Below are 14,778 nucleotides of genomic sequence, written 5' to 3'. Positions count from 1 at the left end.
AAACAAAGAGAGACCTACAGTGCATTTATAGGTTTACAGAACCATGTAAAAAAAATTTTGTTTTTGTGTGTGAGTGTGTGTGTGTGTGTGTGTGTGTGTGTGTGTGTGTGTGTGTGTGTGTGTGTGTGTGTGTGTGTGTGTGTGTGTGTGTGTGTGTGTGTGTGTGTGTGTGTGTGTGTGTGTGTGTGTGTGCGTATTGCCATGGCAGCTAAATCAACACCATGGTGGGTCTGAATCCCTTGCAGTGTCAGGTCAGATTTCTTCTACCAAACAGGAAAACTTAGATATTTGTACTGTTGCATAATTGACCCTGTTAATTTAACAACTGGAACTAATTAAAGCAATTTAGTGGACAGGCTACCACAGTAATAAAGAGACAATTGGGATCCCAATTTTATACCCTTGCGCTGCCATTTTGTTTGGACATGTAAAAAAGATTGTTCACACCATATACCTTATTTACTGAATCCCATTTTTAAATTAATTTATTATTTTTATTTATGCTCTTGTTAAATTGTGATAAATACTAAGGATGTTGTAATGTGAAAGTACAATTAGGATAGTCGGGTCTTAATTACTTATTATTACTTATTATTTGTACTAGAGTTATCAAAATAATCAATATTTTCAAATAATAAACATATAAGACAATTTTTAAGGATACTCAGTTTCATCAAAAGTGGTAGAGACACATTTCCAACTCCCAAAGTTGGAAATAAGTAGGAATATGCTTGGAGAAGAGAATTTTTGACTCATTAGCTGAAAAGGCAAATGTTATTCTTAGGTATTTTGTGGCAGATGGACAGGAAAGCCAAAGAACACCAACAAGCCATGACGCTTTGCTACAGAGCAGGAACTGCAAGAGCACCATAAAGGCCAAAACTTTGATGTTGGAGAAAGATTTAAAAAGGTCAGTAATGCTCACATATCCGCAACAACGAAGGAGTGAACATGCCTGATGGGATGACCTAGTATTATCTCGATGTTTAAAATATTAAAGATTGAGAAGTGTTTCCCACCACAATGTGACTCCATCTGACCATGTGTATAGTTTCATACCCGGTGTTGTGGCTGAGCGAGAAATAAAAGTCAAACCGTCTGGTACTCCTCTGTTTCAGGTGTAAAAGAATTAGCAGCTAAAAATAAACAGCAAGCTTAAAGAAATGTTAGATCCAAACTGAACCAGATATTTCAAGAAAAAACTAATCAGAACTATTTAATGTACACATTCCATAAAACAAACAAAAACTTCTATTAAATATGATCTCTTCTTATGTTTTTCCAAAGAGGAAAAACAGTGTTTATTTTCTAAGTAAACGCTGAATTACCTAATGTCTAATGGTTTTGTCTCAATTAAACTAACATTGGCTCTACATGTAACTTTTTTGTTAAAAAGAATACAGCAACAAGTCATACCAGAAAAGTAAGGTACACAATACTGAAAAAAAAAAAAAATGTTACGTGCTGATCAGTTTGTCTCTTTGTATGACGCCCTTTTTTGGGCATGAGTTGTAGCTGACCCCTGCAGGACATTTTTTAACCATGATTCCTGCTTTGAAACCCATCAATAGGAGTTCATTTTCTGTGACTTACTCTTAATCTGCTGTAAGGAAATGTGCAGTCAACTCACCCAAGGATCAAAACCAGAATAAATTAAAATTAAAATATTCGCAATATTTAAAATAGGTGCTATTTTGAATTGGTGATGAGCCAAAATAGCAGCAATGGTAAACAAAGGAAAGCAGAAAGACAATTATAAAAGAGGAAAAATAATAAGATGATTTAAGGGTAATACTTTTAAGAATATTGTTTGGTGTAGGAGCAGCTTGAGCACAAACAAAAAAAAAGCATTTCTGGCATTGATAGATAGATATTGATAAATGCCATTATACGTACCTAAACGCCCTTGAAGTATTGCTTACACACCGTGTCCGTCAGCTCTTTATAATAGAAATGTCTCAAGCCCCTTTTGCTTCCTAAATGATCTAAGAAGCATTTCCTGAAATCAGCCTCCTCTGCCAGTCTAACGACAGCCCTGAAGGCGCCATCAGATGAACAAATTCATTACATCTCAACAACCCCTGTTGGGGCCTTAACACACCAGCCTTCCTTTTAACCATTTTTACCCCTTTTTAGGTTCTAGCATTGCCTCGGCAGTCACAGAGGAAAGAAAAAAGAAAAAAAAAAGGTTTGCATTTTGTTTACAGGAGATTACTGCTATCTGAAATATGATTCTTCTTGCCTCATTCACACAGAGCACAGACATGCAATACAGAGGAAATCATGGAGCACTTTTTTATTAGGGTGAAAAATGAAAAAAGGTCTGGACTCCTGCCCCGAGACATTTTGTGAGCATATTATTTTACAATGCTTTGATCAATTTGTCTGTCAAGCTGGCTGAGATGTGGGGGAGTGGGAAAAAAGCAATTTAGCTTGTGAGGTCCTCAATAGAAATGTACTACAGGAGCTGGTGTATGACATGTTGCATTAGAACCTGAGTAGCCTTTATTGCCTGATAATGTCGCAAGGCAATGCTGATATCAATCACCCTTTAACAGCCGTATGTGATGTGTTTTTATGAAAAGAAAAAAAATAAAGTATGAAGTATTTCTTGGAAAATAATTGATTTAATTCTGAGCTGGGGGAGTTCTTGTTTTAACAACATAAAAATGTTGAATAAAAAAAAAAAAACTGGCACAAAATGTGTTAGAAGCTAAAAATTGTTAAGAACAAGCTCTGCATAAGCCTCTATAGAAAATTGTAATTAATTTTACACGGATAAACACTTCTCTCTCATTTGCATATAGATATAAACAATATATTTGTGCATGTGAATTCCCTGCACACTCAGGTCATGTGATCAGCCTAAAATCCTAAGTGGCTAAAACCAAAATTATCATTATACTTACCAGGCCATAAATCCCCACCACCAACCCCCCCTTTTTTCTCTGACACAAAGCCTTATAAATCTGTGTCTGATTTTTTTCACATTGCACATTGTTTTTAGTTAATGATTTTCATCTGTTTGTTGTTGCTGTGATAGCGGGGAAATGTACCATATGCTCCGGCAAAAGACAAATGATTAGCAAATGAAATTCTGGACAGCTGTCTGACTGAAAGCGTTTGGTTGATAGCATTCTGCTACCATAATTAGCTTAAGCTTTGGGTTAATTAACTTTCTACCTGGATATGCATAATAATAGCATTCTGTAGAAAGCCAAGGAGCTTTCCAGTATATCAGCTGCAAAGGCTTGCTTTTTTTTTATTATTATTTTGCATTTCGGCGGCATATTTCAATTTCAAGAGGCGATTTAGCTCGGGAGCCTCGTCAAATATTGTAGATTTTACTCCCCAAGCCAGATAATTCTGAAACAATAGAAGTGCATTATGGGGCAGAAATGCCATTTCTGAATGCAATTAAAGCGGATGAAAGCAATCACAAATTTTTAAACGCCTTTGTCTAGCATGAGGCCTACTTAAAAAAAAAAATAACCATCAAGAGGAGAAAAGAGGCAGGAGAACCCCCAAGTCCTTCTATAAGAGGCCTTTGAGACTGAAGTGAAGTACAACAGTAATTAGTCTTTTGTATGAATTTGCTGGCCATGGTCATGATTAGTTAAGCATATGAGAGGACTGCAGGACTGCACTGTTCTTAAGGAGGAGGGTGTTAAAGTCTATTTATCACCAGTTATCCTCACAGCTTTCCATTATCACCGACAACACTGGATGGGGCCTGAGAACAGCCTAATTGTTCTGAGGTGGAGTGTTTTTGTGTCAAACCCGTCACCCCAGTCGCATTGGCATTCATAAGCAGCCAGACATTTTCCATCTACCCGGCTCTAATACCCAAGCTGTCACAACAGCTTTTACACACTACCACTGCTGGTGTGAAATATCTGAGGTGATGCATTTATCGTTTTTCTCACACTCGTGTTGTGTTGTGAATCAATGTCCTGCTTTGCGCTGAATAGTGGTATGGTAAATGTGTTTCCCTGGTTGGGGTCTGTTTACATGATGTGCTCACACGTCGGGAAACCATAACCACAACTTATTTTCCACTACGGTTCCTTTCTGGATCTGTTCTATTTAATTTGTCCAAAGGCTTTGCCAGACCAATTTTAGGATGTGTTGTGTCCTGGTAAACTTCCTTATTAGATTTTAATCAAACATCACAAACAAGTCCCTAAGATCCACTTTAAAAGATAACAGAGAAAGTCTAAGCTTGAAATGAAGATTTAAAAGAATAAGCACGACTAAAGAATTGTGTACAGTACTGTTTTTTGCAGTTGAGAAATCAGAAGTACCATAATTGTGAATATGTTGCTGAAAATTTATATAATTATGGCAATATTAGTCACAGTTGACTCATTTTTGTTAGATTTTATTCTTCCTCTTTTTATATCTGCTTTTGCAATTTTCTCAGCAGTCTCTGTTAACTTAAAAGTTTCTAAGGCAATAAAATACACACAGGGTGTGGTCATGGAGGGTCCATTTCCCTGGCCAAAAACATTAGTCATATACTAAGGGTCAGTGAACGACAGTTCAACTCTAATAACTTTCTGAGCTACAAGCCAAAGCATTTCTTTGCAATTGCAATATTGCACACATTGATTATGCGATGATAACGTGATGTGATTTATTGCGCAACCCAAATATTAAGTAATGATAATATTCTAACAGTATTTTATTATTTATTTTATTTATTTACTATTTTATTTATTTAGTATTTTAGTATCTTAGATTGAAAAAGTCTTGGAGCTGGTGGCTGAGAGCAATTATATTTTGTGAATCTGCTGTTCTCTGCTGTGTTTTCGCTTGTGTATTGACACCTCTCTGAATTTGGAGTATATAGATAAAGCTAAAATACTAGAACAGATATTTGATTTCAAAAAGTGTGTGCATATGACTAGACCCAAAATACATGCACTGAGAAGGGTGTAAGTAATTTTTCCACATGCCATCAGAGCTAATTGTACTCCAGTACCAGTGATGTTGTCTGACTTGAAATAACACAGACAAGTGAGTGACTATGTGTTGAAAAATGGTGACAAACCTTTGGTTCATTCCATCTTTCTTTCTCCATCATCACATCAGCTTAACACATAAGCTTAATGTTCACTAAAAGGCAGACTTTAGCGATAACTGGGAGTCCTCTCAAATAAACTTATATGCTAAAGTAGCTGCTATATTTGGACATTTGGGTTAGGACTTTATTATTACATTTTTTATCTTGTACCAGTCTTTGCCTGGCACAGTCTTTCTTTGTCTAAATACACTTTTGTGTGCTAAATAAAGTGCTTAGATTTGTAACTAAAATGCTTCGTCATACAAACTGCAAACTGCTGAAATATTGAATGAAATCATCAATGAAGCAGCGGGGAGACTTTTTGACGTACTCCCTTTAGAAAAGATATATGAATTATTCATTGTGCAATAATATTCAGATGATTTTTTGTTCTATTTTTATGACCGCCTCAGAATATTGTTTTGCATGTTTTGAAATGTAGTACTCAGCTGCGTATTCATTAAGGTGCTGCTCCCACTGGCCCTTGGACCCATCTGTGCTCTATGTTTGTGCCCCCGTCTCCTGGGATCCTCCCAATCAGGCTGCATGTGCCATTTCCTGTGTAAACCAACACCTGTGCAACACACTACCTGTAAACCGCCCCACGCAGAAGAGACATTGACATTCGCTCTGATAAAATTCTGCAAATGTTGTGGTTTTCCAAAGTAGAACCTCCAGGGTGAGCCCAGGAGCCAAATGAGAGTTGCCGCTCAGAACTAAAAGCAGCTCCTGCAGTTTTTGTTCCCCCTCCCTTTTCCCTGCTGTCGACCGTGAAGTTTCTCCAACATGAGGCAAGTTTGTTTTAGAACTTGATTGGATTCTGTATCTGCAACGCACAGAAGTGTATAGCGTGCGACATACCACGGCAATATGCAGAGAGATGATTCCGCTCTGACATCTTGGAGAGGAGTACGAGTCAATTATGCCCAAGTGTTGTTATTGCTTATCTTCCTGTGGCACCAAACAAGGATTTAGTCAAGGATTTAGGGGTGAGGGGGCGGCGGTGGGGATCATGGTAAGCGGTTCACAACAAAACACTCAAAACTCTTGGGAGCGGGCACTGATTTAAAAATAAATTACAGAAGACGAAGCGCTAACACTCAAGGGCCCTCAACAGTGCTGGCGTACACAGGTGAAGATTAGCCTCCTCCCTAATCAGAGGAACAAGGCAGTAATTTGCTCTGAACACAGACAGTAATTAGAACTTGGTGACACTGGATTCCCATAATGCCTTTGTGCTTGACGTGGTCAAATTTTGACAGAGGCTATCCATGCAGGGTCACTGTCCCCTCAGTCTCCTGGCCCTCTTCAGCTGAGTCTCTAAAAGGTCCCTGCAGTTACAGGGGATCCCTAATGTACTTTATGCCTCCCTCACTGGCTCCTTACCATTCGGGTAATTGGAATCTCTTACTGTGGCACTTGAGAATAGAGGCTAAAAACGCTATTTGAAACTGCTCAGTACTCTGTTGTAGATAAACATTGCAGCGTTGGGGTGTGGATACACTACATAATGGAGTAAGAGTTAAGGCTCTGGTAATACATGCCTTCACTGACTCCTGTGGCTAGCCAGCTGGGAGAAGACCTAATTGTTGTGTGCTTTGTTGCCTGCTCTGCAGTATTTCACCACCACCTTTATGTATTGGATTGAGCGTGCGGCCTCTTCCGTGGACATTTGCTAATAAGAGTTGCTGGATATCAGGAGAGCAGTTTATCTGGCCTAGTTGTTTTCATTTCGAAACAGCTGTGCACAAAATGTTCTCTCTTCTCTCTCATTGCAGAATAGGAAGCCTTTCTTAAAGCTTACCAGTACTGAGATAGGCATCTGATCTCAAATGGTTGAACGCCCTGCATCGAGCAAGTGGCTTACAATTGTATCACACCCTCTTGCTCAGAGACCATCAAGATCTTGACATTCATAGAGACATGCTGTATTTTTTCTCCCTTTTTAGACAGTCATTTTAGGCTTTTTTCATGCTCTCTTGAGTCTTTGACGTCTCTGAGTTAAGTATCTGCAGCTATAAGGCTGAGGAAAAATATTGAACGGCTCCTGGCCTTTTCTATTTCATCCTCTGACCCGCCATGTTACCCATGATCGGTGAAGGAGAACTCTGGCAGGCTGTGTCAAAAGTGACAGCCGATCGAGTCGGGATGAGCGCCATCACGCTTCAGAGGATGCAGGCTTCACTTCGGAGTTTTTCCCCTTTTTTGTGCGATACACCATTACACCCTTCGCCAGATCCCTTTCAATTAGATCTGTGGTTAACCTGTTTCATTCTTACGTCTGTAGCTGATAGAAAAAGTCTTACTGAAGTCTTGTGCAAGTGGAGATGCCAGATGTTTCAAGGAAAACTGACAATTTTCATGCCAAATATTTTTTTTCTGCCTTTTTCTCATTGTTTCATTGATCGATGGAATAACCTTCAACATTACATAAATGCTCAATTCATTCTTTATATTAGAGTTGGAAAATAGGTGGAACTCCAGATGACTCCCACTTTACGCAACAATGATTTATGGTAATTGGAAATTGATTGTGACAGGAGCACAGTATTAGAAATTTTCTCAAATCGCTATCTCGTATCAGGGGAAATATTCTTTTTAGTGCAGCAGATCCTCTGCTAGTTTGGAATTAGTTTCTTATTTCCTTACCTGTGATTGAATAGAAAATGGCCAAAGGACACTAAAGAAGTATGATTTATGCAGTCAAAAGATAATGAAAGAGCTGTTCTACTTTAACCTGGTTTGTACTGTTTATTTAAACTGAAATGCAATTATTGAAGCTTTTTTTAATCACAATCAAGCACAAGCTTGTTACCAATATCAAGGTACACCAAATTTATTAAACAGTTTCCAAACTGCTAAAGTTTTCTTTCATGCTATTCTTTCTTGCATTATTCCTACATTTTGAAGTCATTTTAATAAAAATATATTGATGTTATCAGTGTTTTCTTGGCATGCATGGTGCAGCATCACTCCACCCCCCACATCACCTGTTGCTTTGCATTGCTGATCACCACCATTTCATCTTGTAGCACTGTTTATAAAATCATCACAGTTTATAATTCCATTGTATTTTATTGCAATGGGACGTTAACGACCATAATTATTTATGTTCAACCAATAAATATAAAGTATGAAACGAGATAAGTATATCTTAAAACTTATGCCCGTCTCAATAATAATTAAATAATATATGTTTTGTCTTTACAACAGTTAAATCCGTCTTATAATTGCTGTCCAACTTCTCCATGTTCCCACTGGTACTTAAAAAAATATATTTATTTAATGATTAGCTCCAAGGCTGTAAGGCCTCCTTCCCATTACCTAAATCTTTAGCTCCTTCCACAGATTCATATTGAGTCTCTGATTGATCCACTTGTAGTGTAAAATAGTGTAAAATTTTAATATTATTTCCAGTCAAAGGTAAAATAAGCAAGATTACCCCAAGATTACCCAAGTTGTTAATCAGCTTATATTAGTGTACCTCAGGGTTACTCTATGAAGAAAATTACAGAAAATATCTTTAATGTCGTACCCACAGAGTTTACTTAAAATGTGCTACTCATTTTAACATGCCATATTATACAAAAACAATGCCTTAGTAAATATCAAATATAATAAATATGTGTCATTATTATTTATTTTATGATAATGGGATATCAAGATAATTTTACTCAAAGTTATCATACAGTAAGAATCTCAATTCATTCCATACATCATTACTTAAGCAAAACAAGGATTAAGTTTGTATTTCTTACCTCATTTCAGAAAATAATGTAAAATTTTATGTAAAACGCTCGGTAATGTGCCAGTCTGGCCTCTTTAAAGACCATATGACGAGGGTTGACTTGTGATGCACTGAAGCGTCTGGAAATGTTGTTGGAGCTCCATCTTCCATAGCCCATATGCTCTTTAAAAACAATCCCCCATTGCACCAAGAGGTGACAGACTTCAGCTCCACTGATGTTGTTCCTTTTTCACTTATTTATTTATATTTGCTGTTGTTTACCAACCATAACATGTCCTGCATTACATTAAGTTTTACCACTGTCAACGGTGTGTCGCTGAGGCAACTTTTAAAGCGAAAGGCAGAGAGAAAAAATTAGCTACGGTGACAAGTCTGAAGCGCGAGCAGGGGAGGGGGTCAAAGGTGCCAAGCCTTAAGCAAAGGTGCACCAGCCTTTGTCCGGTAGATTGTAAGGGCCTGCGGGTCCAACAGGAACATTTCCACACACAATATCCCCGAGCTGTCAGTGTGCAGCGTCTGGAACATCCTCTCAGAGAGAAAGAGGAGATGTGGAGGGGTAAAGGAGGAGGTAGAGGTGGGAGGATGCGAGTTGGTGGTGGTGGGGTAGAAAGGGAACAGTGGCCTGGAGATCCTAGCTGAGAAAAAGTAGGCGGGGGGAGGGCGCGTGGGGTGTTGGTGAGCCAAAAGAGCTGGTGTGGGAGGACAGAGAAATAGAGAGGGGGCGAAATGAGGAGGGAGAGCTAGGGAGGAAGGGGGAGGGAAGGAATAGAAAGGAGAGACAATGACAAGTAGGGGCTGGCTGGGCACTCACCCATGCCGACAGAGATTGCCATGAGCCATGGCCATTGTTTGAGCGGGTCTCAGCGCAGAGCCCGCTGGTGGGTTTCCGAGTTCTCCACCGCTTGGCTATAAACTGCTGCGAGGTTTATTTAGAAATGAGAGTATTTACACCTTTTACTGTATTTACACCCACTGTTAAACGGCACCCAGGAGATTTCCATCACACAGCCACAAACTAGCAGGCAGAGCGGCCCTCTGAAAACTGACCTGCTCAGTCATAACACTCCAGTAAACCTCGGCTTCACATGTCCAATATAAAACGCTGCTCAAACTGTGACCTGCAGAAGTGTAAAAACACTTTAGGGCCACGTTGTTACGGCAGGCGGGAGGGAGACAGCCTGTGTGTTTAACAAAGTAAATGTCTATTATTAATACCGTACAGGATAAGCCAATTTTAAAAAAAGGGGGGCACTTAAATGGCGATATTATTTATTTATAAGTCCTGCACACCAGTTAATGGAATTGGCGGCCTGCTTTAGAATCCGCAACACAGCTTGAGGTCCACTTTGGAGTAATGCACATGCTAAGAGAGGACCTTCCCAATAGGGTCTTTAAGTGTCAAATATGGGTCAGCCTGCTTGCGTTGACCTGGGGGGTGGTCAGCAGCAGAGAGAAACTCAGCTGTTAAGTGATGCCAACTCAACCATCGGCAAATTCCTCCAAGCATCTACTGATGCTAAGATGCATGTCCAAGTGCAGTGCTGTACTGGCCAGCTCCGGTTTGTCCAAAAAGAAAAAATAAATAAATCCATTTATTCTTGTCATGAACTCTAAACAAAGCCCAAGCAGAGTTGAAACGGTTGTTAAGGCTTCTAACTTTTTCTGACTATTTCTAAAACCCCCCTTTTTTGTTGTAGTTATTTTTGAAAAACTATCTGTACTGCTTCACAAACTCTGCCCCTTGTGATTCCTCTTTCACTTTTTGCAGTACACATACACACACTTTAAATCTGTTGTGAGACATTTCTGGATTTCTTCATGTTTGCTCCAGTTTTTTTGCTTGCTGCTGCAGTTTACCTGCTGCTTTTGCAGCGGGTAAACCTGCAAGTGTTAAATGCCTTACAAAATATTCATGCCATTGTCTTTTATTAACAAACTAGTGCAAATTTACACAGTGGAAAATGTAAGAATAGATGTTTGGAATAAGCCTGAACCTGAAACTTTTTGTAATTCTCATTTTTTTCCAAGTCATACCTCTCATTCTCTATTACAAATAATCTTTCTGCATTACTCTTAAGTTCAAAATTATTTGTCTGACCAGAGCACCTTCTCCTGCATGCTTACTGTGTCCCATACAAGTAAATTTCAGTAAATTAGAATATTCAATCCCATTCAGTTCATCTTTTGTAATTCAGTTCTTTTTCTTAACCCCATATTTCTGCCTATTACCCATAAAAAATATTTTTTTTATTGGTCTGATATAATACGTAAAACCTAAATGTCATGTTCTAATTAGTTGTAAGTGGAAAATCATAATTAACAAAACTATGTGTTTGAAAACATCAGTCTGTAATTAATCTATACCTCGTGGTTACTCGCCGAATTGACTTTTTGAAATAAATTAACTTTTCAATAAATATAGTGAAACCCTGATATTCGCAAAGGTTAAGGACCATAATCACTTGCGAATGGTTGAAATCTACTTTACACACAGATAAGGTAATCATCTGTAATGCATTATATAAGCATTTTATAATGCTTGCAAAAGCATTATAAAATGCTTATAACTGCCTGTATTAATCGTTTAAATATACCCCAACATGCATAAACACTCAGTGTAAATCATTTTAGCAGTATAACAGAAAATCATATCTAGACCAGGGATGCCCAAAGTCGGTCCTGGAGAGCCGGCATCCTGCATGTTTTAGATTTCTCCCTGGTGGTAGCAACGACCTTTTCAGCGTGTCAATGTTCTTCTTAGGCCTTCTAATGAGCCATCAATGGATCCAGGTGTGTTAAAGCAGAGAAATAAAACATGCAGGATGCCGGCCCTCAAGGACCCCTGATCTACACTCTTCCTTGCTTCCACTCTTGAGGGCACAGCCAATCAGCACCAAGAAAAGCATAGCTAATGGCTTGGCTGTTCAGCAAGCACCAGCCAATGGTTTATCAGGTAGCATTGTATCCAGTTATTTGAGATTCCCAAGCATTTTCTTTAGAATATTTTAGATATGCATTATGCACTAATATGTCTAAAATATCTAACATAGCCCAAACTTTATTCTAATTATCTAACCCTTCCACCTTTTTTATTCGAAAATAAATCAGAAAATAAGACTCCAACTTATTTTTGATGAATAAGTTGAGTCCCGTTCCACAGAAGCATCTGTGTTTAGGTGGGGCGCCACTGCATTCTGATTTATTGAGATGCCCCTGAGATTCAAACAGAACATATTATAGCTGTCTTCAGTTGTTTTTCCCCAGCATTATTTTATAAAAAGAGATTTGTGTAGCACACACGTTGTAATTGTCCAATCAACAGATTCTTCCACCTGTGCGATGGGTAACAGCAACTCCTCCAAAGTTACAGTGGACATTTTGGCTGCTTCTGTAAATAATCTTCTTTTCACCCAGACTGTCAGTTTTTGTGATCGCCACATTTTGATGGGTTGCAATTGAGCCAAACTCAGATGATGGATTTGACAGAGCTGTTTAAAGATGTTGGAAGCTTTGAATTTGTTTTCTAACTTTATTGCTGATTTATCTCATGCGTCCCTTTGTCTACATTGTGCTGGATATTCATCAATTCATCAGAGCCCAACTGTGATTAAGCTACACACAATTGGGCTCCCTTATTGATTAGGCTACTACTGAAGGAAATCGGTTACTCTTATTTTTTATGTAGTATGTCATATCCAAGGAGAAATTAATTCAAATTCACACCACACTTTTCAGATTTGCATCTGTAAAAAAAAAACAAAAAACTCACAGTTATATACTGCTATACTACAGTGTGCTCACCTATCGTGTGAAATCCAAATAAAATACACAAGAGGTTTGTTATTGTAATATGACAAAAAAGTTCACATGGTGTTAATAGTTCCTTGGCAGTGTGCAACTTTAGATTTTATGCACGCCTCAATTAATAGCTTAACTTTTATTCAGCATATAATGCCATCTTCCATCTGTGTCGAATGTTACTGCACTCCTGTGACTTTTTTTTTCCTTTTTTTAGCACCGTTCAAGCAAGAGCTGGGGTGGTATGATTGCTCCTCTGATCCCCATCTTACTTCCCTTGTCCTGCCTTACATCCCTCCCAGGAGCAGCAAGGCCCCCCTGAGCTGCGTGGTCACCGATAGCCCAGCAGAAACGAGCCCCGAGATGCAGCGCTGCGTTGAATGGCTCCAGGCGTACTTCACCGAGCCGCAGACCGCTGGGAGTCTCCCGCTCCCTGCCTTTCACCACCCCGCCCTGCAAGGAGGTCTGTCATGGATAAATATTTGCAGAGCCGTGACTGGGATCAGGCTTTCACTCTTAATTGTCAGTTACATCACTTACACTCACTGGCTCACTGTGTTATAATGAAGTATTTTATGGCTGAGAGGGAGAGTGGAGGAAAGTGGGTGGTGTGTGTGTGCGCGTGTGGATGTGTGTGTGAGCAGCGGAGAGAGAACAGAACACAGAGCTGTAACTTGGTTCAGTAATCTGTGGCAGCTCTTACCACGCGTGTTAGTCTTGGCAAGCTTTTTCATGATTCTTGGCACATTCTTTGAAACTGATCGAATTCCACTCTTGACATTTTCAGACAGGAAGCTTTCTTTTCTTTTTCTTTCTCTGTCTTTTTTTTTTCTTCTTTTAGATGAGAACATGTGAATGGTGGTAAAGTTTGAATGAGCTTATTGTTGGCTTGATCAGTCACTTAGGGTGTGTAAAATGAAAGCGGCCCAGAAAACTTGACAATTAGTGTTCTTCTAGAGGGAAGTTGTGCTTGTGGAGTTAGTGAAAGAGAAGCTAAAGGACAAAAATGAAGAATTAATTATCTCTGGTGCTTTCAAAGACAATGATTTTGTTGCCTAACAAACTTTTAAAATCAAGTTAAAGTCAGTACATTGGTCAAAACAATTAATACAATGTTTAAAATTATTCAGGCGTTGCCGCAGATTGTTAATGAGACTTCACTTACGTTTAGCCACTTTAACACATGAATATGCATTTAAACCTCCCCATCATATCTCTAACATATGTTTTGGGTCATTGTCCAATTTACAGCCCCTGATAGGTTTTATTGCATTACTCTTCTTGTTTATGAAAATCATGTCACAGCATGATGCTGCCACTGAAAGAATTGACAGTTGATGTGCACTGTGATAGTTTTTCACCATACATAGTATTTAACTATGTATGGTGAATGGTTCAGTGAATACATGTGTTTGCAAAGTAAGTGAAAGAAAAAATGAATAAGAGAATTTTTTTGTTTTGAAGACACTAATTTTGTCACACGACAAAACTAAATGTAGATATCAAATAAAAAGTCAGTGCTGTTTTCACAACTAAGAATCTTTTTTTATGTTATTTTACTGAGGCGCTTATCATATTTTAACTTAAGGATTTTCGGACCAGCTCACTTAGCCCCACATGCACACATACATGGAAAAAAAAATAAAAATATATGCATTTAACAATTGTGGCTCCCTTCCCCTGCAATCAGGCCTTAGTTGCTCTCTAATTTCATGCAGATCTGCGGTGCTTGAGTGATGGCATTTTCAATGAGCAGGTACTCCGTCGAGACCCTGTATACAGCTATGAGTCCCACGCTCCCGCAAAGGCAATGCAGAAAATACATCAGGACCAATTACGATATCAACTTTCAGTGTGATTCCCTTCGCCACCAAGTGCTTGTGTACCAGCCCCGGGCTCTTTCAAATCGCATCTCATCTGAAAGTCTTTGGGGTTTTAATTAAATTTCAGGATAGATGGAATTCTTCATTAGTACCTGATCTGAATAGGTGATTGTGCCGTGTTGCACCTCTTCCCCCACTCGTCTTTTGTTTTGGGGCTCCGTAAAATACAAGGTTTAGTCTCTCAGTAGTCAGAACCAGAGGCCAAACTAGTGGAAAAATGTTAAATGTGTGCATCAGGAGTATTTGTCTTTTGAGGGTAAAGAAAAAAAAAAAACATATTTTTT

General features: G+C 38.8%; 1 protein-coding gene across 3 annotated transcripts in view; it reads left to right on the top strand.

Annotated features, from left to right (window-relative positions):
- Nucleotides 1–14,778, top strand: part of mgmt (O-6-methylguanine-DNA methyltransferase) — a 40,237-nt gene that overhangs the window by 17,017 nt on the left and 8,442 nt on the right. For 2 of the 3 annotated variants that reach the window (XM_055030097.1, XM_055030096.1), the window contains exon 3: nucleotides 12,914–13,074. In XM_055030097.1, coding sequence (XP_054886072.1) covers nucleotides 12,914–13,074 — 161 coding nt within the window. Of the gene's footprint in view, nucleotides 1–784; nucleotides 911–12,913; nucleotides 13,075–14,778 lie in introns of all 3 variants that reach the window. The other variant, XM_055030095.1, reaches the window with a different exon arrangement.

Source organism: Poeciliopsis prolifica, unplaced genomic scaffold (genome assembly GCF_027474105.1).
Source record: "Poeciliopsis prolifica strain line A6 unplaced genomic scaffold, Auburn_PproV2 SCAFFOLD005, whole genome shotgun sequence".
Lineage (NCBI taxonomy): Eukaryota > Metazoa > Chordata > Actinopteri > Cyprinodontiformes > Poeciliidae > Poeciliopsis > Poeciliopsis prolifica.
The sequence above is the reverse complement of the archived record's forward strand: the minus strand, read 5'-3'. Positions and strand labels throughout refer to the sequence as shown.